Source organism: Camelus dromedarius, chromosome 20, assembly GCF_036321535.1.
Source record: "Camelus dromedarius isolate mCamDro1 chromosome 20, mCamDro1.pat, whole genome shotgun sequence".
NCBI lineage: Eukaryota > Metazoa > Chordata > Mammalia > Artiodactyla > Camelidae > Camelus > Camelus dromedarius.
The window spans coordinates 23,805,741-23,818,389 of NC_087455.1; the positions used below are offsets into that span (position 1 = coordinate 23,805,741).

Genomic DNA, 12,649 nt, shown 5'->3' on the forward strand with positions numbered 1-12,649 from the left:
GGTTTAGCAGGAAAAATAAATATGTAAAACATTCAATCATTCTTTGTAGCAAATTGAGCTTGGTGTTAGCCTTTTTATTAGAACATTTCCTGAGCAAAGTGCATTTTGTGCTTCTGTATGCTAGGATACTTTGCAGGGAGCTACAGGAAGAGGTAATAGAATCTTCCTCCACTAAACTAAAGGAAAAAAAAAAAAAAAGTCCAGGAACCCTTCTCAGTTTCCTTATTACTTTGACTTATCTTTACTCAAATTATTTTGTCAAATCTTTGTCAGACAATAGAATTCTTAAAAATATCCAGCTGCTCCCTACAGAAGCCAGAAGTGGTCTAAATATTTTATAACTTTTCTCAGAGAGGCACAAACATTTTAAAGGTGGAATTCTAGGGTTTCTGTTTATGTTTCTTTTTATCTTAATAGCACCTGAACTAGTGCCTGCTGATGTGCTATCACATTTTCCCCATCTATTTTTACAGCTTCAGCTGTTTGAGAGACAGATTTAATATGTAAAGCAGAAGCTTCCACTGTAAAACACTTGCATGATTGTATTTTGGTTTCGCCATCAGCTAAGTAGGGCAAAGTTGATCCCATCTCACAAGGAACTCTCTCCCACACTTCCTCTGTGGACTTAGAGGTTCAGATTTGCTTACCTGCTTCCTTGAAGATACCGTGCTGTTGAAATATCTATTAGAAGTCTTTGAATTCAAATTCTTGTTCTGATGGATTGAGCCATTTTTCCATGTCTTAGAGTTTTCTTTAGGATCTGAAGGAATGGGATTTAAGAAGAGGATCCTAGCTATGAATCCATAGAGGACAGTGGCCAGGATCATCGGCACAACATAAAAGACACCAAAGTCCATTATGTAAATAGGTGAGTAGTAATTCCTGGAGATCTTGTAGCCACAGGACACCACAGTAGCATCTTTATAGGTGCTAATATTGAGATCCAACAAGAAGAACCAGAGCATACAGTAAATGGATGTGAAAGCCCAGACAAAGATGATGATCTTTTTGGCTCTGGAAAATGTGCAGAGAAACTGGGCTTTGATGGGGTGACATATCGCTATGTACCTCTCGATGGTAAAGGCTGTGATTGAACAAGAGGATGCATTAATGCCCAAGTACTGGAGGTAAGTAATGCAGAGGCAGCCGACATAGCCATAGACCCAGGAACCGTAGATACTGTCCGTGATGTTGGGCAGGCCTGCAGCCACCAGGACCATGAGATCAGCTACTGCTAGACTCACCAGGTAGCAGTTTGTGGGGGTCCTCATGTGCTTGGTTCTCATGACCACCAGGACTACCATGATGTTGCCCACGATGCCCAGACCGCAGATAATAAGCACGAGTAAGATGGTGACCACCTGGTATTCTAGGGCCACCACTGCTCGCGGCTGAAGCTGTGTTTGGTTCAGTTCACTTACTGTCTCATTTTCCATCTTTAGTGGCTGGAGGTATTTCTGAAACACTTCTCAACACATCCTCTTTCCAGTGCCCTGCCTTTATCACCGTGGTTCTCTCCCCCTGTGAAGAGTTACAGTCGACATTCACTCACAGTGCCCCCTTTCAGATCAAGTCACAGTCACTTACACGTAATTCTCACATCCTCTTCTTTCACTTCCCATTTTTCTGCAGTAATAGGGCTCAGATGTACTTCTGAAAACTCCTTTTATTGCAACTCTAGTGTAGGCTGGAGTAACTGTTTTGACCAGCTTACAATAAAAGGGACTGTCTTCCTCTTAATGGAGAAAGATGATCAAGAAAAGAGATACAGAAAACACTCCCCATTTTGAAAGAGTGCTCAGTGGAAAAAACTAAACAATATCTGAAAAATAAATATGAAGAAACCTCTCAGATGCTTGGGAAAAGTAGAATAAAGAAGAAAAAGATACTGGGGGGAGAAAGCCGAGAGGTTCAATGATCGAGCTTGGCAGAAAATTAGCATTTGCCTCCTTTGCCCTCAGAGGGTGAGACCCCTTTAGCTACAAAACAGCAAGCCTTTCAGCGTACATTTCCCCATGCCCCCTGCCCTGCAGACCCAACAGAGACCAATTGCTTCTCTTACCTTTTCCTCTGTAGTGCTGCCTGCTTATTAAGGTAGATGAAGCAGTAATAAGTGCGAGTTTCCAGTCCTGCAGAAACGCTCGTCTACTTTGTTTGACAGGGAGACCACTTAGCAGTGCTCCGTCTTCAGAACTGCAGTTCCTCTAAACCCTCGCAGCCTTTCCAACTGATGACAGACCATACAGACGCAGCAGGAGCAGCAGCAGGAGCAGCAGCAGAGACGCTGTCAAATCATAGATCGTCCCCTAATGAGAACACGCTCGCTCTCTCTCTCCCCTTCCTCCTCCCTCTCTGTCACCCACACACACACATTCACGCTCACAAATGCCTGTCAGTCCTCACTGATTCATAATCTTCTCCCCTTGAAGGATTTACTTCTAAATGCACTAATGATACAGTTCTCAATCTGGGAGGCTGGAATCACAAGCAAGGGGTCCAGAAGTAGCTGGTCCTGTAGTTGTTCATAGTCCAAGTTCTACAGAAACTCCAGTACCTGAGCAGCCCTGACATATATTTACACTCCCTGTTTGGCAGGACTTTGAGGAGAGCAAACCCTTCTCAGTCCAGACACAGCCCTTGAAGCTTGAAATATCTTTCTGAACCGACATCAACTTCTTTTTGTACTCTGTACATCCTCAGACTGTTTCTCCAGTGAACCAGGGAAATTGGCTCCCTCCTCTCATAGCATATGAATGGGAAATGGGTTAAAATTGATTTTAAACCATTTCAGTTGCAATCTTCTGAGGCTGATAAAGTTTTTTTCCCAAAGGACATCAATTTCAACCTACATATGATCTGTAAATTTTTCCACTCTGGCTCTGCCTCACTTACTAGACTCTTTCGAACTGCCCTAGATGCCTCTCTCTTCACCCAGCCTCTGGGCATCCAATCACACATACCACCCAGCAATGTTTTATGTCAATTTATTTCTAAGAGGAAAACACATCCAGTGGAAATCTAAACCAGGGCCACTCTGGTATCACACAAAACTTTCCAAACTATCTTTTTAAGAAGAGTGTAATTTAGCCTGATTTTTATTTTTCTAAAGTAGCCCATGGGCCAATCTTTATACTTTTTATGGAATCTCAGAAAACATGTCTTTCTTCTCCAGGCACCAAATGAATACACCAAATGTTAGTGTTTGTCTACTTTTGTTTAAGATGAAAAACAGCCCTTAATTTAGTTCCCTATACAGTGAATGGGTTGATTCTCTATCTTTAGAAGTCTAGATGTTCTTTTTTCTAGAAGATGTCAATGGAAGAATAATTTTGAGTAGATGGGACCATGGGGGTATCAACGGGATGAAGCTCTGGATCACACTGAGCGAATTCCACCCTCTGAACTGTTGAGGGCTCCTTGTGTCTCATGTGCCACTTGGCTAGCATCAGTGAAAATGAGCATCTCACTTACAGGCTCCTTTGTAAGAATGCCAGGACTATTTTTTTTTTTTTTTTTGATCTGGCCTTGGACTTGACCCTTGAGCTTGAGGAAGGATTTAACACTTCTACTTCCCACCCTTGGCATTCCCAACCCGACAGCTTGCTCTAGGTACCTGGCTTTCCCTTCCCTGGCTTCCCTAGGAAACTGTTTGCTTGCCCAAGTCTCTGTCCCTGGGACCCAGGGGCCAACATGATTTCATACCTGCTGTGTTCTGCACAAGAGGAATTCTACAAGAATTCCACACAAGAATTCTACACGAGAGAAATTAGGGAAAGCCCTACCCTTGTCTCTGAAGATGATCTGAGCTGTCTAGGTAATAAGTGGCTGTCCACTGGTTGTCATCAACCCATTAGTAGAAAGATGATTATTTATGCGTTCAGCATTTCTCAAGCATTAACGTGCTTCTGGATCTCCTGGAAAGCTTGTTAAAATCTGGATAAAACTGTCCCCAGATTTCTGTTTCAGTGGCTCTCGGGTGGGACCCAAATGTGTGCATTTCCTGTAAACTCCAGCTGATGCTGATGCTGCTTGTCTGTGGACCACACTTCGAGTAACCGTGTACTGTATGATCTAGCTGAGCGGTTCTGGTGTGGGTGGTGGGGAACAATGAGGAATTAGAATCACCTGGAGAAAGGTTTTACAATGCACATATCAGCCTAGCCCTCCTAGGTATTTTGGGTTTTAGTGTATTTCCTCAGACTGGACTAGAGCCTGAGAAAGAGATTGGGGTTCTGGACAAATGGCAATTGACTTGATCTTGTCCTCTGTATATGTCACTCCCTGTCTGTGCTGTCATGCCTGGTGCTTGGCTTGGCAGGTGGGGGACTGTTGGAAAAGAGAACATCTGTGCTCACTAAGGTCAAATGACACTGGGGTCAGAGACAGTGTGGAGCACCCAGCTAGGTCAGGGGTTTGCAGGACCCAGACCAGGGTGAGGAGGGGGCAAAATTTCAGGGGCTGCCAAAAACCTCAGTAATTAATATCAGTATTTTGTAATGTTTTTAAAAATCAAAATTCATGCAAAAAAGTCTATGATGAAGAAAACGTCAACATTTTAAATGAAGACAGTATCAATATGATGAATTTTCCTTTTACCTTGGGTTCCAAGTACTGATTCTTTACTTAAAATTTTGATCTTTTGTTTATGATGGATTATTTTGCATTAAATTTGACTTTTAAAAAATATTGCATTAAAGTTATTTCTTGATTATCAGTTTTTTTTGAGTCCCCTGAAATTTCGAATTCTCCCTTGCCTCCCTCTATTCACCTCCTGGTTGAATTTCAGAATCATCTGGAGAGTTTTAAAAAATACAGATACTTAGGTCCTTTTCCCAGATATTCTTATTTAATTAGTCAGGGAGTGAAGTCTGTCGGTATGTACAGAGATAGGTAAGAGCCACTGGGCTACACCAACAACTGCGGGTCTCTGGAGACGAGGGAGCGGTGGTAGGTGGGGGTCCAGGCTGTGGGAGGGCCAGGGAGGTGAAGTCAACTAGAAGCAAGTAGCCCACCAAGGACTGGAAAGAAGACAACAGAAAACGCTGGAAGCAGAACACTGCACAAGACTCTGGTTCCTGAGAGAAACTGTATAACTAGGCAGTGTTTTAGGTTTCAAAGTGCAGCACATCAGTGTGGTCTAACAAGTTAAAATTCAAAAACAGAAACCACAGAAAAGACTTGGTCACTGGAATTGGGAGACAAGGTCTGGGTTCTCGAAGGAGCAAATGAAGTCAGTCCTGGATTTGACACTGAGTCACCTAGATACTGAACTAAGGATGCTTCAGTTTCCTCTGCTCAGGTGTAAGCCTCATCACAGAGCCTGGAGTCGAAGAAAGCATTTGGCAAACTTTATAGAAGAAATGTCAAAATCCATTTTTGCTAAAATTTGAATATTAGCTAGAGAAAATTATTGGCTGTTGATCCACAAAGGAAAATACTTCATGTAAGGGGATTATGAAGTTGTGTGCTTATTGGTAAAGGCATAGAATCTGAAAGGTGAAATAAGTTACACGGTAATATTGTATATTTTGAGCACAAGTTGCCCTTTCTTTCTATTTCTCAATCATATATACTCTTATATTTCCATTCCCATGTGTCCACAAAATAGGATCTTAGATTTTAAAACGAAGTACAGCAGAACTAAACCTAAAAATATCTTTAAATGAAAAGCATAAACACACACACACACACACACACACACACCCTTCCTTCCCCTCTGTAGTCTGTCCCACTTGTTACCTGTGAAGTGTGTTCAGGAAGAGTTAACATCAGTTACAAAAGTTTCTGCAGAGGGTCACTTGGGATATGACCTGCACAAAAGATGAAAGAGTAAGAATTTTAATCAAAACCTCTGAGCTTGTGTTCATCTTGATTTATTACATGTTTTATGGAACACTATTTCAAGTTATTTTTAAAAATTCATATAATTTTTAAAAGTTACTGTAATTAAATTATCATAAAATTCCATTTTGTGAGCTGAACATGGCTTATTCTGGCTGCCAGGGATCTCAAGTCCAAATTTATAGCCTTACGTAAATAGTTGTGTAAGACTTTACCGATAAAAGGTGCTGTTTTGCTGACAAATCTATCAACTTAGAATTTGGCCTTCAGTTGCTCCTGTTCTTATTCATTACGTCAGACACACAAATTCAGACACATAACACTGCTTCCCAGATATGTATATATTATTTAAAAATCAATTTCATTGAGGTACAATTTGCATAAAATAAAAATAAGTCACTTTAAGTGTGGAGCTTTATTAATTCTAGCAAATACATAAAACTTGTAGCCACCACCATAATCAAGACACAGAAAACTTCCAGCGTCCTAAAATGATTCCAACTTTCCTTTCCAGTCAGTTCTCTGCCCCTGAGCAATTCTGTGTTTAGGTTCATGCTGTTCAGCTTTCTCTCTCTAGACTATAACTTTTGAAGAGTTTTATGTAAGTGGAATTGTATAATATGTACTCCGGTTCCTTTAAATCGGCCTAACATGTTTTATATTTATGCATTTTGTTGCATGAATCCATAGTTTGTTCCCTTTTATTGCTGCATAACGTTCCACGATAGGCTATGTGGCTGTATTGTATTTCATCCAATCACCTGTTGGTGGATATTTCAATTATTTTCCAGTTTTGGTTATTATGAATAAAACTTCTGTTAATAGGCATGCAATGTTTGTGGAAATATTTTGTCATTTTTCTTGGTTAAGAATGACCAAATTCCAAGAGTTAAGTTGTTGGGACATAAATTTAGTATATGTTTACATGTTTAAGAAATCACCAGAATTTTTCCAAAATGATCATACCACTTTCATATGAATTTACATAATATTTTGTTTTTATACAAATCTACATAATGGCTACATGTAAAAAATTCAAGGAAGAAAGTAATTCTACGTGTTTAGGGTGAACTCTGCTTTATGCATTTGTGTATCCCCCAGCAGGTAGCAAGAGATATACACAGAGGATACAGAAAAGGCAGTTCATGTACAATACTAGTTTGTTGTATAAATGAGTGAATTAATTTTCCTGAATGATTGACTTCAAATATAATTCATAGAACAGATGTGATGAGTAAATGGCATCATATATATCAAGCACTCAGTCCAGCACTTGGCACAAAAGTCTAGTATACTTACTGTTCTATAAACAAAATGTGTTCACGGAAAATAAAACCAGTATTAAATTTTCTAAAACACCACATGCCACCTTGAAAATTTGTAAGTTATAAAATACATCTTGCTGTATCCAATGGGGTTTTTTTGTGGCTTGGCTAAGATATATCGCTATGGAGATCCTAGTGCCATCTCGCTCTTATTCTTCGGAAGCTGAGTAAATGTGAAATATAACATTAAGTGTTTTCATGCCTCCGTGATTTTATTAACCAATTAGCAAAATGCAAGCATTTGTTCATTCACCATAATTATGTTCATAACAAATGCGGGAATTTGTAGAATTGAAATTCTTACTGATGCCTTTGAAATGATAATGTTTGTGACAGAAAACCTTGAGAAGAATGGTTTGTTTTAGTTGTCAGGAATTGTTGGCTGACATAGTATGCGAAGACAGAAAATAGGGCACGGAATACTGAAACCGTATGTAATGTTTTTAAAAAAGGAAAGGAAGACAGTAGTGAGGAATAAAACCCGGTAACTTAATCATTAGGTTGTTAGTCGCAACTGGGTATTTGGTGTTCCTGATGGAATCATCCTTGCACTTATGTGCAGAAGGGACCACACCTCCACCAGGAAATGTTTTCTGACACTCCCATAGGTGGCTCAAACCTTTGGAGAAGGCAGGTGGGGCTTGTGGGTAGTGATGGTGATAGGAAAGAGGGGTTTGTCTGAAGGGGGTAAGATCTGCCAAAGTCAAAAGTAGAGCATCTTAAAGAATCCAAAGCCACTTCACTACCAGAAGTGATTTTTTTAAAAATAAAAAGAGGCATTCATGAGGAACAAATTTTCAGTTTGTGAAATCATCGTAGTAATTTCCTCTAAGGTGAGACATTTCTGAAGCATTTTATTATAATTTTTCTTAAACTTTCCAGTCTTCTGGGAAATCCTGTTAAAAGAAGAACGGCAGGAAAGAAGTGTGGTGAATGAATTAAGTGATGACAGTACCGAGTGATTTCTCGCCTTCAGTGTAGAGGTTCATTTGTCCATCCACCTGCTCATCCATTCACACTTGTTAAATGCTCCCTTATCGAGTGCCAATTATTTGACAGGCTCTCTGCCAGGCAATATAGATAGAAATGTGAATATGAAAAGCACAGAGGAGCTCCCAGCCTGGCAGGGGTGACAACACAAACTGCCAATTATAATGCTTTGTGTTAGCTGCTAGAATTGAAGTATGTACACAATTTTAAAGATGTACAGTGTTTGGAGTGACTAATTCTATGTGAAACGGTACGGAGTAATTTCACAAGACCAGGGAAAAGGTCGACAGAACTCAGGTCCAGGAGAAATAAAAAGCAATAGAGTTGTACAAATAGCTGCTGACCAGCCAGCTGGGGTAGAGGAAAGTCCCCATGCATAGAAAACTGTCAGTGGACAGCAGTAGGTGTCGTGTTCCTCTGTGAGGATGTCCCATAGCGAACGCTACTCTGTAACATGTGCAGTGCCTGACTCCTCCATCCTTGGACAGATGTAGAGCCCTGTTGCAAAGTCATCTACAAAGCCCAGGGTTCTGGACTCAGACTGACTGGTCTTTAGTCCTGGTTTGCTTACTGTCTCTGTGACTCTGGCAAGTCATTTAACTTTTCTTCACCTCAATATCTTCATCTGTAAAGTAAGGATAATAATAGTAGCTATATCATAGGGTTTGTGTGTGAGTCTTTTAAGGAATAAATGAAGCAATATGAATTAAAATTATTAGAACTATGCCCACACAAGAGTGTACTGAGTAAATATTAATGGCTATTATATTTAGAGTAGGAGAAAAAGACTGTTTTCTAATTCCACTGATTTTTGAGGCATGATCCTCTGAAGTGGTACCCAGTTAACTGATTTTTGGTCTCAAGAGGTGGCAGGGCCATCTCCAGAGGTTGGATGCTCATCTATAATTGCAAAGAAATGCCAGCTAAAAGACAAGATTCAAATCTACTTAATGATGAGAGGAATGGTTAATGTATCTCCTTTTTGGCTGAGCAAATTCTTGAAATAAATCAGGGAGCCTAGGATGCACATTCTCATCAATCCTTCTCATTGAAGCTCTATAGTCCCCAAAGCGATTCCCCATAGTGATTGGTGTTTACCAAACTCTATCAATTGAATATTTAAAAAGACAATGAAATTGCTAAGCACTGTGATTTTCAAACTGCAGGCTGAGACCCAATATTAGGTTATGAAATCAATTTAAAGTTTCATGATAAATGCTATTTTAGATAGTAGTTAATACATGTATTATTTTATAAGTTTCTAATTTCATTTAATTCATGTAAGTATTAATATAATGCCTGACATTGTTATAGTGCTGGACATTGTTTTAAGAACTTTAATGTATTGTAACTCAGTTAGTTCTCATAACCATCCAAGGAGATAAATCTTATTACCAATTCCATTTTGCAGATGAGAAAACCAAGGGGTTAAACAACTTTACAAGGACAGAGAGTTGATATATTCCAGAGCCAGGGTGCAGACCTTGAAGTCTGGCTCTGGAAGCTTTGAGGTACATGATGATAATACAAAATGTACATTATATTGTGAGTCTGGGTCAAGAGTTTGAATGCCATTCTGATGAAGAGAAAATGAGCAACTTCCACCATTCCAGCATCCCTGGGCAAATGTACTAGTTTTATAGACCTTCCGCCCTCTTGGCAATCCCAGCCAGTGTTAATGTTCAGATTACTTCTGAGTTTTAGCCAAATGACTTAATCAACTTAGGAATGAAAGAGGAAGGTAAGTGTATGCAGAAGTGTAAGATGTCAAAGTCTTCAAGGGCATGCTTTTAGGGAGAGAAAATGGTGAACTGCTGAGATGTGCAGGTTACCAAAAATTCAGTTAGTACTATTCACAAAACACTATTTTAGAAAATAAATATTTACTGTGCATCTACTTATTCCAAGTATTGTGGGGAGCAAAGATAAATAAAACAGGGTCCCTTGTTCTCAAGTAGTTTATAGTCCAATGGGAGAGACAAGCAAACACAAAATCTGAGTTACAATATAACGTAGGAAGTTCAATAATAGAAATGTGAAGAAATGCAGTGAGCTTGTCAGTTGTACACAAGAGTGGCCACCAACTTGGCCTGAATGATGAAAAAAGCTCATGGAGGAGCCAATCGAGAGTAGAAAGAGGAGAGGGGATCTCAGGCTGAGGGAAGAATGTGTATAATAGAGTGAAGAGGGGGTGAGAAGGTGGAGCATGTTTATAGAACTATGGTTGTCCCAACTTTTCCTAGGAATGAGAATGTCTTTGGAAAGAAGCATTCATTTTTTTCCTACAACATCCTAATGATTGAAGACATGCTGAGCCCTGCCAAAATAGCTACATTCTCCTAGGCTCTAGTGCGTATGTGTAATTGAATACCAGCGGAGCTGGGAAAAGAACACTTTTACTATTTTATGCTTGTCCCTAATAAATTCTGGCTGAAATAGCTTACCTAAGGGCTTAGTGTAGCTTAAAGATTGAAACTCTGCTGATTGATTGACTGCCTCTCGTGGGAGATGCTGCAGGCAGCGACTTTAAACCTTCCTTTCTTGTTTCAGTTAGATTAGGGCCAGGGTCACCACCTCTCCAGAGAAGAGCAAGCCATGGGAACATCTCCCCCTTGCTCTAGACACATGATTTAACAATGTGTTTCAATAGGCAACATTAGCTTTTGGCAACCAGAGTTCAGTACAATGTGTAATGATCCAGGGTCATTTAAAAAAGTAATTGGTTTCATGCTCGGAAGAACAGAGAGGCAAGGCGTGAGTGTAATGGAAATGAAAGCCTTGAGTGTCCCATAAATGAGCAGGATGACCCTGGACAATTTACTTCAGTTCTCTAAGCCTCAGTTTCCTCATCTATAAAATGAAGGTGTTGGAAGAACTGAAGTGTTCCAGTTTTAAATGCGTGATTTTGAGAGTATTTTAGGGTCTTCTTGAGAATCAAAAGAAATGATGTTTAAGGTTCAGGTAGCCCAGGGTTACACTATAGTGTCTCTCCTACCCCGACATTTTGAGGGAATCAAAATGGAAAAAGTGGGTTTCCTCTCTAAAGCTGGACAAAGATGTCCTCTGGATCGAGTCTGGAAAGCGGGACCCTCTGGTTATGTCCCTGGTATTTCGTCATAACTGTAAAGCTGCATTGCTGGCAGCCTACAAGGCTGCTCTGTCTGGATGTCCTGTGTTGGTACCTCAGCATGGAAAAGGCCCAAGTTCTCGTGCATCACACACACACGGCCAACAGCTCTCTGGGCCTGCAGCAGCTCAGAGCTGCATCAGGGGACAGAGCGGACAAACCCACATGATGTCAAAGAACCAAGCTCTTGGGGACCGTTAAACCTGCTGTACATATACAGAGAAGGCCCCTTGAGAGTCCAGGGTAATATCTCCTCTTTGGAGATAATAATTATATTCACCTTCTTGCTTTCTGTTCTCGTGGAATGCATATTAATGCAAGAGAAAATCAGAGCTCTGCTGGTCTGATGATGTATATTTTATGGTTCTTTTGTTGAAAGTACACCTCTTTTATTGGTTACCTCCTTAACTGTGATTAAGGAAATGCCAAATCCTGCTCCTGTCCTGTTGCTATAGTGATTTCTGAGAGATAAAAGCCAGGCATGAAGTATTCAGGTGCAATTTTTATCAAACTAATGTTTAAATTAAACATGGGTTTTAATTTACTTATTAAAATATTTGAAATCCGGTGATCACGGAAGCTGAAGCTCTACTTTCCCAATTACCTCTGCCTTGTCCTCCTTGATTGCTGTTTCATGCACACAGGTGTCTTCAGCAGGAGTGACTCACTGGCATTTTCTTATTCTCAGATGAGAGTCGCTGAGCCTGAGGGAAGGCAGTTGAGTGACTGGATCAGTTGAAGGGACCATCCTTTTTAAGGGCAACAGCTTAACCTTCTATTTTTGATGAGTGCTAATTAAAAAAAGAAATTTTAAATGCTTCTTCCTCTCCAACTTGAACACTGGCCCTGGTATTTTTAAAGTCGTAATAACTATACTTTGGAAACTTGGTTTTGTTCCTAGTTCCACTTTGTAGAATGTCCTCATCTGGTCTGGCTGGAGTGCCACACTTCTGTTTCTCTCCATCCATTTCAAGGCAGAAAAAACTAACCTCTTGGTGGTAGGTCAGAAATGTGGTACTGCGTCAGGTTCACACACGGGAGCAGAGATTGGAGGATGAGAGAGATGGAGGTAAGTGGAGTGGAAGGGTGGCTTAGATAGCAATGGCAGAACAGAAGGTCGCTTGGGTGCGGCAAATTTGGAGACTCTTCCCCAGTCCTTGCTCCGTCTGGTGCATAGACCAGGCACTGGAAAACTTTTTCTGTAATAGGCCAGAGAATAACTATTTTTGGCTTTGCATGCTGTTCCACCTCTGCTGTAACTGCTCACCTCTGCTGTCGTAGCTCAAAAGCCATCACAGGCAATATATAGATGAAGACGCGTGGCTGTGTTCCAATCAAACTTTGTTTATGAACAAAGAATTGTGAA

At 40.3% G+C, this 12,649-nt stretch overlaps 1 protein-coding gene across 1 annotated transcript in view; it reads right to left on the bottom strand.

Moving 5' to 3' along the window:
• The window catches only part of TRHR (thyrotropin releasing hormone receptor), a 477,565-nt gene that overhangs the window by 39,237 nt on the left and 425,679 nt on the right, over positions 1–12,649 (bottom strand). Inside the window, exons 7-10 of the mRNA XM_031439495.2 lie at positions 11,888–11,987; positions 5,740–5,810; positions 2,063–2,284; positions 648–1,521 (exon numbers count right to left, since the gene is read on the bottom strand). Of these exons, the coding sequence (XP_031295355.1) occupies positions 648–1,436 (789 nt within the window). The 5' untranslated portion in view covers positions 1,437–1,521; positions 2,063–2,284; positions 5,740–5,810; positions 11,888–11,987. The remainder of the gene's footprint in view (positions 1–647; positions 1,522–2,062; positions 2,285–5,739; positions 5,811–11,887; positions 11,988–12,649) is intronic.